The sequence below is a fragment of the Chelonia mydas genome, chromosome 13 (genome assembly GCF_015237465.2).
Source record: "Chelonia mydas isolate rCheMyd1 chromosome 13, rCheMyd1.pri.v2, whole genome shotgun sequence".
NCBI lineage: Eukaryota > Metazoa > Chordata > Testudines > Cheloniidae > Chelonia > Chelonia mydas.
The window spans coordinates 20,898,370-20,913,225 of NC_051253.2; the positions used below are offsets into that span (position 1 = coordinate 20,898,370).

The 14,856-nt window shown below is 44.7% G+C and overlaps 1 protein-coding gene across 2 annotated transcripts in view; it reads left to right on the forward strand.

Moving 5' to 3' along the window:
* ZHX3 (zinc fingers and homeoboxes 3) overlaps window positions 1-14,439 on the forward strand; it is a 64,810-nt gene extending 50,371 nt beyond the window's left edge. For both annotated transcript variants that reach the window (XM_037877227.2, XM_043527415.1), the window contains exons 3-5: window positions 2,110-2,195; window positions 6,550-9,491; window positions 11,770-14,439. In XM_037877227.2, the coding sequence (XP_037733155.1) occupies window positions 6,695-9,491; window positions 11,770-11,780 (2,808 nt within the window). In that variant the 5' untranslated portion in view covers window positions 2,110-2,195; window positions 6,550-6,694 and the 3' untranslated portion in view covers window positions 11,781-14,439. The remainder of the gene's footprint in view (window positions 1-2,109; window positions 2,196-6,549; window positions 9,492-11,769) is intronic.
* Window positions 14,440-14,856: the final 417 nt, after the last annotated feature.

Below are 14,856 nucleotides of genomic sequence, written 5' to 3' on the forward strand. Positions count from 1 at the left end.
TAAAAAGAAGATACCTGTATGTATATCTTTTTTATTTTTTTTTTTAAGTACATATTGTCACTTAACTCCACAGCTCTCAACATTTCAAGTGGCTAAAGCAGGACGCGACCCCACACCGGTTTGTCCCATCTGCCTCTCTGTAGATGAAGACAGAGGGGCAGCCGGGCCAAGCCTGAGTGACAGTGCAACCCTTGCACCAAGTCACAATGCCACTCAGTTTGGAGGGCTCTTTCAAGTGGCGGCCCTAGGGAAACTGCACCCCACCGGTGGCCTTGATTGTGGGAAATGTTCCCTTCAGCTGGGACAAGAGGTTTTGGGATTGAAGCAGGACAGTCCTGTGAAACCGGGGACTGTTGGGAGGTCTGTGGTGGGAATGCGGTGGTTGTCTTACCACCTTCTGGATTCCAGCAGTAAGATAATAGCTCCCACATTTAGTTATGGTGTGCATTAACTTTTCGTTTCTGGGCAAGGTTTGCAGAAGGTCACAAATTAATCTTCTAATTGAGGAACTTGGCATTGTGTGGGATGAATGTTTTGCATTAACAGCCTAACTCATTAATTCACTGAAACATTTAAAACCAAACCAGTTAAATCCAGCTGAGCCGAGAAAAGCGGAAAGTTCAGACCCACCAGTGCATATTTTGAAACCTTTTAAACCTTCTTTTGTTAATCTGTATAAAAGTAAGCTCTCCGAAGTTGTAAAACACAGTTTATAATTGGTCTTTAGACGTCATTTTCCTTGTAAACAAGGACACGAACATGCAAAAAGCGAGCAAAATAATAAGACGACAATGTAGTGGGTTGTTTGTGTGTGACAGAGAGAATGGAAGAAAGCAGTGAGGCTTAGAGCAGCAGTATTGTTTTCTCGAGTGATCGTTAAAGTTAATACAGATATTTACATAATTGCTATTGTTTAGATTCTAGGGGTTGAGAATTTTAAAATGCCGTCTTCCTACCACACTGCCCTGCTGCACCAAACCTGAGCATCAGTTCGTTGCCACGATACGAGGCTACTGAACAGCTCATCTTGTGAAGTCTGCCTGTGCGTGAGCTGATGATACATTGCTGGTGTAACCCACTGCCGCCAAAACGTGGGGCTGAAACCACCTGGCCAAAAATTAAGCAAAGCCAAGAACAACTTGCCGAGTAGATTTTCCTCTATTCGCAATCTACGCACAATGTTGATAGAAATTTCACTATATGCATTTAGAAACCAGTACAGTGAAAAGTCTGGCAGTTCCCTAGTGTGGATGGAGTTATACCAATATAAAAGTGCTTATACAGAGGTAGCAAACTTTCCCAATAGAAGCACCTTTATACTGCAGGGGTCGTACCAATTTTTAACTGTCAGTTTTGAAATTAGAAAAGGAGTACTTGTGGCACCTTAGAGACTAACCAGTTTATTTGAGCATGAGCTTTCGTGAAATTGAGATCCAGTGGAACCTCAGAGTTACGATTCACCATTGTCACAAACTGACCGGTCAACCACACTCCTCATTTGGAACTGGAAGTACGAATCAGGCAGCAGCAGAGATAACCCCCTCGCAAAACACAAATACAGCACAGTTCTGTGTTAAAAGTAAACTACTAAAAAAATAAAGGGAAAGCAGCATTTTTCTTCTGCATAGTAAAGTTCCAAAGCTGGATAAAGTCAGTGTTCAGCTGTAAACTTTTGAAAGAACCACCACCGTGTTTTGTTCAGAGTTATGAACAACCCCCATTCCCGAGGTGTTCGTAACTCTGAGGTTCTACTGTAATTGAATTGGTACACACACACTATGCAGACAAGCAGTGATTACCCTACTGTATCATTCGCTCTGGTACAAGAATAATTGATGTGGTGTGAATTTGACTGTTCTGGGCCAGTTTCACCCTGGAGAATTGTGTTTAAAGGAAAACTAATTAAAACTGTTCAAAGGAAAAGTGTTTAAGTACTTGGGAGGTTAAGCAGTGGCTTGTGCTCCCTTACTTACGTATGTATTACGTAGGAGTAGATTAGTCATCAATTGTCAACCTTTACGGAAGTCGAAGTCATTGTTCCATTACCTTCGTAACTCTGGTGCTGGTCCTTCATTCAGCTAACGTTTCATTGCTACTTTCCATCAACAGGCCAGTCTGCTGCAGGGTAGTATCTGGGAAACAAAGATCCCATTTGAATGCATGACTCAGCCTGAAACATCCAAAGTGGTAGAAAGGTAAGTTCTGTGTTTGTACTGATTTTTTAACCGTGCTTGATTCATTATTACATTAACCAACACATTTGAAAAATAAAGCTTGCCTAGTCTAATGATAGAATCTGTAGGATACCCCATTTACCTATGACACTGGAAATGCACACAAGATTATTAGCAGATTCTAAAAAAGGCACAGCAACCACAACCATGCTCTTAATATTTTGATGTAGTCAATACAGTTGCATCTGAGAATCTGAATTAAGTCTAGTGTGGTTATTCTAGAAATGTAGGGCTGGAAGGGACCTTCAGAGGTCAACTAGTCCAGCCCCTTGTGCTGAGTCAGGACCAAGTAAACGGAGACTATCCCTAACAGGTGTTTGTCTAACCCGTTCTTAAAAACCTCCAGTGATGGGGAGTCCACAACCGTCCTTGGAAGCCTGTTCCAGAGCTTAACAATCAGAGTTAGCAAGTTTTTCTTAATATCGAACCTAGATCATCTTTGCTACAGATTAAGCTCATTACTTCTTGCTCATCCTCAGTGGACATTGGAGAAAGATTGATCACCATCCTCTTTCTAACAGCCCATAAACATATGTTAAGACTTATCAGGTCCCCCCTCCCCTCAGTCTTCTTTTCTCAAGACTAAACATGTCCAGTTTTTAAAAACTTTTCCTCAAAAAAAGAAAGTTTTCTAAACCTTGTATTGCCTTCTCCTGGACTCTCTCCAGTTTATCCACGTCTTTCTTAAAGTGTGGTGTGGCACCCAGAATGGGACACAGCGCTCCAATTACATCCCATGTCTTCCATACAACACTCCCGTTAATACAGCCCAGAATGATATTAGGCTTTTTTGCAGCTGTATCCCATGTTGACTCATATTCAAATTATGATACACGAGAACCCCCAGATCCTTTTCAGCAGCACTACCACCTCGGCAGTTATTCCCCATTTTGTAGTTGTGCATTTGATTTTTCCATCCTAAGTGTAGTGCTTGGCACTTGTCTTTATTGAATTTTATGTAAATTGCTCTATGGAAAGGAAATCGACTTACAGTACACTTGATTATATTTGTCTAGTAAAATAACATCGTCCTTAATTTCAAGCTAAATTTACACTCTGTAGTCTTATATTAATATTGGTCTGAACCAAAACATGACTGTTATGACACCCAAAATCTAGTTGTGTCCTCAGCTGTGATCCTAGCAACGATTGCTTGGGTAAAATGCTGACGTACGTACAGACACTTTATAAATTAAGTACCCAGCATCAAGCAGCGCTATTGATTCCTCTGCAGGTGGGTCAAGCAATTCAGTTTTAGCAAAACAGTGATGATTACCTGCTCTGAAAGGTGGCTGTAAAATGGCACAATGAAATTCTTTGTTTGTTTCAATCGCTCTGTATCAAATTTACTCAGCTGATAATTAAAAAGGTGATTTTTATCTATCTGCCAACTCTGCAAACATGACCTGGGATCTTTCTGGCTCTTGCATAATCTCCAATAATAGAGATTCTGTAACTAGAACTCTGTTAATAATTCTGCTGAAGACGCACAAACTTGCAGAGACTCCAGATCTGTCTCCCACAGCTGAATTGGCCCCGCAGAGCCAAAGAGGAATAAGAAATAATGAAAAATTCATGCAGCAAAGTGAGTAGATAGACAAAGAGCAGATCTGGGCAGTAAGAAGGCTCATTTTCACAGTTGTTTTTGTGACTCAACACGTTATCTTTTTATAGTTTTGTGGCTGTTTTTGTTGACATTCCTAATTGACTTGATTTAGAAAGGTCATCCCAACCCCTCACGTGTCAAATAATGAGGCATCAGAAATTAGGATTGGGAGTAGGTGGTGATTGGATTCAAGTCTTTGCTGAATAGTAAAACTCTTGTTTACTTAAGTATTCTGCTCACTAGTGCTAATAAATCACTTGCTGCTCCTTTCCACAGGGAAAGGGCATCCCCAAAAGGTGGTATTGAAACAGGTATTGATAATATAAAATTCACACTACAGAAAATCAAGATCACAGCATCCATCATGTCTTTTGGACTTCCAGCTTTTCCTCCAGCTTTTGCAGAGCAAAAAACTTGGGGCCAAGTTTAATACTCACTAATGGTATTTCAGTACTATTTTGTAATCTCAAACCAGCCCACAAGTTTCTTATCAGAGTGTTTTAAATTGTGCATGAGTGTTGCTCAGGATAGGACTGAACATCCAGACTCTGTTATATAGTTAGCTTATTTTTCCAAAGGTGTGGAGATTACTTATTTTTGATGAACTTGCGGAAGTTAAATTCTAGTTCATCATCTGAACTTTAAATTAGAATCCTTCGTCATCCATATCTGAAGCAATTAAAAAAGAAAAAGAAAAGTAAAAGCAGGTTTTGCATAAGCACTAAGAAAATTATTCACCTGATCCCCATGTTTCTGTGCATGACATCAGCACAGAAAATCTGATAAGAAAGCTGGTAGACTGCCAGTTCACATTGCTTATAACTGACAGTAATTACTTACCTGGATCTTCTAATAGGATAAGTCAGTTTTCAAGATCCACTTTAATTAGTGTTTTTATAAATATCTCTGTGTTACTGTAAATCTTGGTAAAGTCTGGCACAAAATCTCTGTGTAGTAGGTACTATGGGTCGGGCACTGACTCCATGGGTGCTCCAGGGCTGGAGCACCCCTGGGCAATAAATGGTGGGTGCTGAGCACCTACCAGCAGTCCCCCTATCAGCTCCTCCCTACCCCCTACCCCCCAAGCACCTCCTGCCTGCCAGTGGGCCTCACAGGTCAGCGCCTGCCACCCACCACAATCAGCTGTTTCATGGCGTGGAGGAGGCTGGGAGAGAGGGGGGAGGAGCGAGGACACGGTGCCCTCGGGGGAGGGGACAGAAATGGGCAGGAAGAAGCGCGGCGGGGTGGAGCGGGGACAGGGAGGGGCAGAGGTGGAACCTTGGGGGAGTGGGGACGGGGCCTGGGGCAAAGCGGGGTTCGAGCATCACCGGCATGCGCCTATGGATGGCCATATACTTCCAAGTGACTGTGCAATCTGGAAAATACTATTTTATTCTTGTATGCAAAAATCTATATTTTCCCTTGAAAGGAATGGATATTATAATCCATGTAGAAGCTTTTGAAATTCAAATAAGTGACTTAAGTGTTGTTGATGAGAGAAGTGCTGTAGGTAACAGATTGGAGAGGGGTTAGAGCAGAAATGGGCTGTTTCAGATTTGCTACCCCCCTTCTCATCTGGATCCATTTTAGCAAATTATCCATGATGCCAGCTACCGTAGACCATTTTATTGCCCTTGGCAGGTGAGCTCAGGCATGGAGCATCCAGTGTGCATATTGCAGACTGCACCAGGTAAGAGACAAGATTGTGCCTAAAGACCTGTCCAGCCCTAGCCTTCAGCAGAATATTATCTTGATCTAGAATTACTATAACTTGTGAAGAAAAGACAACACACAGTAAGATTTAAAAAAAAAAATAAAAATGCTGTGGTGACATCTCTTTCCTCTCCTTGATCGCCTGCACCCAGGAAAACGGCCATGTGCTGTGGAGGCCTTGCACTTCCCCCAAGAACACCTAAAAGCCTTTAAATAGAGGTGTCTGAACCTTTAAAGCTACAACAGTGCGGCATTCATGGGTGCCGTGGGAGAGGGAATCTAAGAGATAAGTGTGTCCACTTCAGTTGCTCTCTTGGTGAGCCATCTTCCCTTGCAACTCTAGCTGAAGACTAAACAGACCCTGTGAAGACCATGCCAGAGAAAAAAAGCAACACAAGACACTAACAAATTCTGTACAGATTTTGTGAACTACTGCAAGGACAGCCAAAGTGCAACACTCTGACTGTAGCCCTACCCCTCTGCTCAGCACTGCATCTGAAATTTCCACGTGCAAGGCCCCCTCTGGACTTAGTGCACGGTGTAGTTCCCTGCTTACAATTACCTGCTTTCATGGGCTCCTGTTCTTGCTAGAGGTTGACAGGGCAGAGTCAGGAGAGGAGCCTGTATGAAGAAATAGTGGTGATTTGGGCCATAATGGAAGCTGGCACATGAATTACACTGTGTGGGCAAGTAAACAATAAACAGCCAGACACAGCCCAATGTCCAAGCCCAAAAGTCACCCATCTGTGGCCCAGTATCTCAATATTATGACTGTGTATGGCTCACATATCTAATTCTCCCTTCTGCACAATCATTTGGACAAAAAGCAAAACAATCAAACTCACTATCGCCAGCTTCCAAACTTTTTCAATTAAATATTGAAATGATTTATCTTGTGAAGCAATTAAAGTACCAGAACAATTACAATCAGAATGTGAAGCGTATCTGTTATGTCTAATGCAAAGCTTAGTAACTCTTCTCTCGTCTCTTCCTCAGGTTCAATGGCAAATGTAAACATTTGTCAACACTTGAAAAATATTCCTTTGGACAGCATGGATTTGCTGGAATCTAGAGTGCAGAACACTTGCAAAGAACAGTGCTTTATTTTTTAAAGCATTAATTACCTGGATTGATTGCAGCGATGGCCAGCAAAAGAAAATCCACAACTCCTTGCATGATACCGATAAAAACAATTGTACTGCAGGAGATGGAATCAGATGCTGTGGAAGATGATCATGAAGGAACTCAACAGCACGTGCCTCCTGAACCTCCGGCAGCTGGTGACGCTGTTATTAACAATAGCAGTAATAATGCAACATTGTCTAATGGGCATCGCAGTCTGATGGATGCTGATACTTACTTGTGTAAGTATTGCGATTTTGGATCTCAAGATGTTAATCATTTCTTTGGACACATGGATTCTGAGCACGTAGACTTCAGCAAAGACCCCTCCTTTGTATGTGTTGAGTGCAGTTTTCTGGCACAAAGCCACAAAGGGCTTTTGCATCACAATGCAGAGTGCCACGGTGGTGAAACTAGCTTCCTCTGGAATGTGGCTAAGCAGGATAATCATACGACAGTGGAACAAAGTATCTCTGATGCCACCAGCAACCAAGACCTTCCAGGAGATTTCTGTGAGGAGGGGGTAGATGGTCAAGCTGAAATCATCATCACCAAAACTCCCATTATGAAGATAATGAAAGGTAAGCCCGAGGCCAAAAAAATTCACATGCTGAAGGAGAATGTATCAAATCAGCCGGGCAATGAATTGGCGATGAAAGATGGAGACCATTCATTCACCAACGGGTCTTTGCCAGCCAGCCAGTCAACGGCCAGCTCAGCAAAATCATCTCACATAGTCAATGGCTCCATATTGGGAAACGTGCCTGTTTTGCAGGCAGGTGTTGCACAACTTGTGTCATTGCAGCAGCAGCCGCAGCTGCACCAGGATCTACCCACGTCCAAATCCCTTCCTAAAGTGATGATTCCCCTGAGCAGCATTCCCACGTACAATGCAGCCATGGACTCCAACAGCTTCCTGAAAAACTCTTTCCATAAGTTTCCCTACCCTACAAAAGCTGAGCTTTGCTATTTGACTGTCGTGACCAAGTACCCAGAAGAGCAACTTAAGATCTGGTTTACAGCTCAGAGGTTGAAACAAGGCATCAGCTGGTCTCCAGAGGAGATAGAAGATGCACGGAAAAAAATGTTCAACACGGTTATTCAGTCTGTACCGCAGCCCACTATCACAGTTTTAAATACACCTCTTGTTGCAAATGCCAGCAACGTCCAGCATCTCATTCAGGCAACTCTACCTGGTCACATGGTCGGGCAACCAGAAGGAACAGGAGGGTTACTCGTTACTCAGCCAATAATGACAAATGGATTAAAAGGAAGCAGCTCGTCTCTGACCTTAGCAGTGACATCTATTCCCAAGCTCCAACCCGTTACGCAACACAACAATGTGTGTTCGAGCAGCGCATCAACTGTGAAGGTGGTCAACACAGCTCAGTCTCTGCTGACTGCATGCCCGAGCATATCGTCACAAGCTTTCATGGATCCCAGCATCTACAAAAATAAGAAGTCCCACGAGCAGCTGTCTGCACTGAAAGGCAGCTTCTGCAGGAATCAGTTCCCTGGCCATGCTGAAGTTGAGCGTCTGACCAAAATTACAGGCCTTACTACTAGGGAGGTTCGAAAGTGGTTTAGTGATAGGAGATATCATTTCAGGAATATGAAAGGCAGTAGAGCCATGTTTGCAGGAGATAATACAATAATTATTGACTCCATGCCGGACATTACCTTCACTGTGTCACCAAAGGAGATTGACTTAACCTCCATGACAGCTGCGATGCCTGTGGCTCATCACCAAACAAGGCGACAGTCCTGGCATCAAACGCCCGACTTCACCCCAACGAAATACAAAGAGAGAGCACCAGAGCAGCTCAAGGCTTTGGAAGGCAGTTTTGCACAAAACGCTTTTCCTCCAGAGGAAGAAGTGGACCGTTTGAGGAGTGAAACAAAAATGACCAGGAGAGAAATTGATAGCTGGTTTTCAGAGAGGAGGAAAAAAAGGGTATTGGAGGAAAATAAAAAAGCAGAAGAAATGGTCCAGCAAGAGGAGGAGAATGCTGAAAATAATTGTGGAGAAGAAGACGACTCCTCAGATGAACTGAGGGTCTCAGGTGAAAATGGTTTATTAGATACCCCAAGTGGCAATCAAACTTCACTGGAACGGAAAGTTAGTCCTATTAAAATCAATCTGAAGAAGCTTAGAGTGACTGAGTCAAATGGCAAAAATGAATTGCCAGAGGTAGGTGCAAATGATCAAGGGGACAACTGTTCTAGCAGGCCACCTACCCCCGCAAAAACCAAACTGAACTTTAAAAAAACAGCCCAACAGCGGCATTTGCTTAAACAAATGTTTGTAAAGACACAGCGACCAACAAATCAAGAATACGACACCATAGTCGCTCAGACAGGCCTGCCCCGGGCTGAGATAATTCGCTGGTTTGGGGATAGCCGGTACGGTTTAAAAAATGGCCAGCTGAAATGGTATGAGAACTACCGGCGGGGTATCTTCCCTCCAGGTTTAGCGGCGATCAACCCAGCCAGCAAAGAGATCCTAGAGGACTGTTACAAAAAGCACAAGATGCTGTATGAAGATGACCTTCAGCGCTTGTGCGAGAGAACTCAGCTGAATGCACAGCAGATTAGGGTGTGGTTTGCTGTAAAGGCAGACGAGGAGACCCGGGCTGTGTCTGACACGGGAAGCGAAGATCGATACTCGAGCACGGGCGAACAAGCAGGAAGCCAAAAAGGGACATGTGATGCCTGTTCGGAGGTGTCGGAGAATAGCGAATCTTGGGAGCCCAGTGGCCAGGAAGGCCATTCAGAACCCTTTGATTCATGTAGCCAGCAACCTGCAGTTCAGCTTGGTAAGAAACTGATTGATGTTTTGGCTGCTTTGAATAGCTTACCTGTTGTAAATAGGCTCATTCCAGCATCAAGAAGAGAAGTCAGAATGACACTGAACATTGACTGACTAGCAGTTGACATTTGTGGGGTTTAATGCCCAAGATTTATTGTTACGGATTTACTTGGTGGCAGCACTGATCTGGAGGGGGTGAAAAAAGCCAGGGCATAGTTATGGTTAAACTGATTCATAAAAGAAAGTCGGGGGCAGTGGGGCAAAGGGTGCAACCCTTGCTACCCCTCTGGTCATGCTTGTGTTTTATTTAGTGCCCAGAGTTCAGACACCAGCACTGCTGGGACATAAAACCCTATCACAGAAGTTAGGCAGGGATAAAACCAAGCAGGGAATCTAGTCCATCCTCCTCCAGCCAGGAAAGGATTGCTTGCTATGGTGTATTTTACATAGGGCGACTGACTCGGAGGCTGGAGGCCTGGCTTCTGTTTATTTCTCAGCTGTGTGACCTTGGGCCCATCCCATCCTGCCTCCACACACACCCTTTGTACATTGCCTTAAGATCGGTGCATGGAAAACACTGTAAGCACAAAGTATATAGAGCACGGCGAGACGCGCCCGTGTGAAAGTCGGACACTGCCCTGAGGGAAGAGCACTAGGGGGCGGGGTTTCCAGTGGCACTCTGCTGAGATGGCATTGGCTACCCTAACACCCCATCCAGGACTCCTCCTGGAAAACAGGGTTGCTTCTGAGCCCAACATGGATTCTTGGAAAAGGTAATCCGGGGGTTGGGAGAGTTGGCAGAGTGGGTGAGGATGCACTCTCCTTCCTCTCCCAGCAGAGCCCCAGCCATCTCCTTGAGGAGCCTCGGCAGCTGGATAGTTTTCTGTGCTAAACCTCGCTAAAGGACTAAGGCCCAGCAGATCAAGTTGAAGCCAGGCTCCTGCCTGCCACACAACTGTGCTAAGTTTAGAGGCCTTTAAAGAATTAAGTTCCAATCTTTAGTGGCTTCACACCTCCAAATTTTTTTTAAACACAATTTCTAGATGAGGGTTGGGTTTTTAAAGGGACCCTGCTCTTGTGCTGATTGAGAGGCTGATGAGGGCTTGTCTACACTTACCGGAGGATCGACGGTCAATTTAGCAGGTCTTGGGAAGACCCGCTGAATCGACTGCCGATCGCTCTCCTGTCGACTCCTCTACTCCTCCAGATAGAGACGAGTCAGGGGAGTTGACAGGAAAGCATCTCCCATCAACACTGCATAGCGTGGACCCTGTAGCAAGTAGATCTAAGCTACGTCGACTTGAGTTACGCTGTTACATAACTCAAACTGCATAGCTTAGATCGACTTTCCCCTGCAGTGAAGACACATCACCTTCATGTTGGTGCACATAACACAATTCATGTGGTGGGGTGGGGCCGAGGGGCTCAGAGTGTGGGAGGGGGCTCAGGCTGGGTGCAGGGGGTGAGGGCTCCGGCTAGGGGTGCAGGCTCTGGGGTGGGTCTGGAGGCTTCTGGATGCGGGAGGGGGCTCAGGATTGGGGCAAAGGGTTGGGGTGCGGGGGGTGCTGGCTCTGGGGTGGGGCTGGGGAGGGGTTTGGGGTGCAGACGGCCCAGGGGCCACGGTGCGAAGAGAGGACTCACCCCAGCAGCTCTGGCTGGGGGAGAGGTGCCTCCCTCTGGTTGCGGCAGCTCCAGGGGGTGTGGGCTGGGCTGAGGGAGGGGCGCCTCTCCCCTGGCCACGGCACGTCCGGGGCAGGTCCATGCTTGGGCCGATGGGCAGAGGCGCCTCTCCTCGCTGCAGCCCTGAGCGGGGCTTAATAGGCGGCTGCGCAGCTTAGAGGGAACTTAGGTGCTGAGAGCCATTAGACCAAACTGTAAACCCTGTATATAATGGAAACCACTTCAAGCCAGGGGTGCTGCAGCACCCCCAGTTCCAGCACCTATAGGGCCAGCCTCCATCTTGTTAGATCCCTAGAACAGGGTGATCCAGAGGAGGACTCGCTTAGCTACAACAAACTTCTGCCATAGGAGGTGGCATCCTGCCAAGAGCCACAGCTGCCTGGGTGTAGCTACTGCTTCCTTCCTGCCCCCATGCAATTGCTAGCCTTCACGCCAGCCCTGTTCCTTCCTCCTCACAGCAGGATCCTGTTCTGTAGCTTCATTTTATGATGCAACCAGCTGATGCTCAAAGAAAGATCTTCCAGCAGAAGAGGCCCCAGCGTTACGTGACGATTTTGTAAGCATGCGATGTGTATTCTGACGCTTGTGTATGTTGTGTCTTTCAGAAACAGATTGACCTTAAACTGCCTGCTCTGAAGGGTCTGCGATTACATTTGAGAAGATTGTAAATCCATAGGCCTGAGACGAATCTCAGTAGCAGGGAGTGGTGTAAAAGCACTGCCGTAATGAGACCTTTCAGTACAGCACATCAGAAAGGGAGAGCAAGAGAATCGGGCTCTTTGCACAGTGTCATCTGCAGCCTAATCTAGAATCTTACACACCAGTTGGCCAGAGTAGGGCATCAGTAAGATCTTCTCACTCTTGTGATGTAGGATGCTGTTGTTTCCTTTCCAGTGGATAAACTTTCAGATTTCATATTCATATATAGATAATGGAACCAACTATTGACATGCAGACAGGCGCCTCGACAAGCATAATTAATTTTGGACATTGATTGTATAGATGTATTTTTCGTATAGAAATGGACTATCATGGCACAATACATTTTTATCTTCAGCTGTTTGTAATGTGTTTGTTCTCTAACGGTTGGCAGTATTGCATATGTCCCTGACTCTTGGGTCCCTAGATCAGGGAGTGGTGGATACCATCATGAGCGAAAGTATGTGTGTCAGAGCAAGAGAGGAGAAGATGTGAGAAGCAACATGCCCGTCTTCGTTATCAAGAATAGGATGAATTCAGTGGTGTGGCTGTAGGTTTCTTTCCCTGGGGATGGGGATGGAATAAGCTATTGTACACCCTCCAATATCCAGTGGGGGTCGGGATCCAGCAAAGGTCAGGAGATAGAGTTGGATGTAATCTGTCCCCCTACTGGCTGGAGTAATTGTATTTCTTTTACGATAGGAGATGGAATGTACCACAGCCCATTACTCTCCAAGCCTCACGTTAATTACTGAGAACTAGCACTTAATGTTTCCATCCTGCCCTAGAATCCCTTTCATTGTTTATAGAGAACAAACTGTTCTTCAGAGAACAAATACAGACAAAAATTTGGCTTTCTGCTAATGCTTCAAGCCATCATTGTCTAGTAGGACTCTATTAGGCAGGCAACCAGTTTCATAGACAGGAAGCTTGCTTGTTACATTAGTTGAATTAGTCTTGTCCCACTGTGCTAATTCTATTAACCTATCCTTATTGGTCCAGGTCACCTTCCTTAGTTCTCCAACTGTAGTCCTGTCTTTCTGTGAACGAGAATATAAATATGTTGCAAACTAATATTTAGTTATCTGGTATATTAAGTGCTCACTTAATCATATACCTTTTGAATCTGTATATGTCTAGAATGTCTTGGGCCATTACTGCTTTAAAGCAGCTTCTTTATTATTTTTGATTTTAGTGTAAGTTTTCGTAACGTGGAAGGCCTTATTCTCAGTGGTAGGAGATATTTATTAAATGGGTGAGTTTCAAGCTCTAAGTGACTTGATCCAGTGTAAGTTTCTAAAGAGATGCTGGTATTTTTAAATCTCTTCTAGCATCTCTTCCAAAGGTAGCGTTTTATTTCTACCTTAAGTCATCTTCTTGAATAGCGTTCCCCTTTCCTCAGGCCCTTATTTAGAAGGCCTTACTATTCAGTAATTAAGATGAGTAGCTCTCTTTAGTCATAGCATCTTTTGGGAATGAAAGGACTCTAGTGGGACACCTACGCCTGTTAGTTCAGTCTGTGTCAGTTAAGAGAACCATGCTGATAGAGTAGCATTTCTCCTTATGCAGAAGACAACCTTGCAACTGTACAGGTCTCGCTAAACCTTTGTTAGAGGCATACCAGCAACAATAACCAGCCTCTCAATGGTGTGATCTCAACATTTGCATGGCTGAGCCCCTACATTCTTGCTCTGATGAGCTGAGATGTCTAGTCGACAGTGGCTGCTGGAGCCTCCGTTTACATAGTCCCTGCAACTGTCATCTTGTGTACCCTGAATCATCAGGGGACGGGGAGGGAGAAGATCTAGAAACATCTAGAACTAAGGCATACTCTTGATGCTACTGCTGGAATCTGGTGACCCAAGAGTATGGCTGTATGTACAGCGTTAACTAAAGAGAACAAATACAGGTAAGTCATTTACTCTCTAGTGTCTATATACATGCAAGAGTATTTAACTATGCACATGTACTGTTCAAATGCGCAATTGATTCTTTACTGCATAAGATGTACATTCAAAAGGTACACTTTACCGAGTGCTATATAAATATGTTGGAAACACAGTTTGCCCCTTCAAGGTGACTTTGTTGGCGTACACTTAGAAAGAGCCATCTCCAGGCCCCTGAAGGAAATGTTCAATCATCACCCTGTGAATGGGTCTCTAAAATCTTTCTTTCCAGGCACTGGCTGAAATTTTTTGCCACTGGATTTTAGTCCCACAGTAGCCCAGAAAACAAAAGGAAAAGTCTCGTCAGCTGAAGGGATTTTGGCCATGGTGTACCCAGAAAACCCAGCCTTGAAGGGTTAATGCTGCTAAATGCTCGTTTGTGGATGTGTAAAGACATCAGGCTATTTAGTCCCTTTTTGCTAGAGGAATTTTCAAATATGCTTCCCTGCAGCCTGACTTCCCTCGAGGCAGGCATTCCGGTGACTGGAATTGCACCTCTCCAGGCATGGTGAAGGTGGTAATGAGAAAATGGGTCTGGGATAAAGCTTCAGCACCAGCCACCAAAAGAAACCTGGTTCCTTTTTTTTTAATCTCCCACGTGTTTATTATCAACACATTTTTAGTTGGTATTCCCAAAAGGGTTTGTTACAAAGAAGGGAGAGCTATTGTCATCCATGGTTCATCTAACACCTCTGTTAAATAGGTTGAAATGAAGTAGGTGCTAATACCAAAATACGTAGGGTTTAGTGCAGGACATTAGAAGTGTGCATGCGTCTGAAACGGAAACAATTGCGGACCAGCTCTTGGTCACTGTGAAGTGGTTTGACAGTCCCATCAGCCGCACTTCTGCACCTGGTGTTGCAGGAAATGCTGTCACAATTTTGCACCTAGACAGTATTAAGTATTATCATCCTCTAACCAACAATAGTTGTCACTTAGACTAGATACAAGGAGAGAATTGGGTAGATGGAGGGGTGAGCTAGCATTTACTTATTAGGAGAGGACATCTTTAAAAACTAATTTCTCCAACTCCCTCAGCTAAAAGTG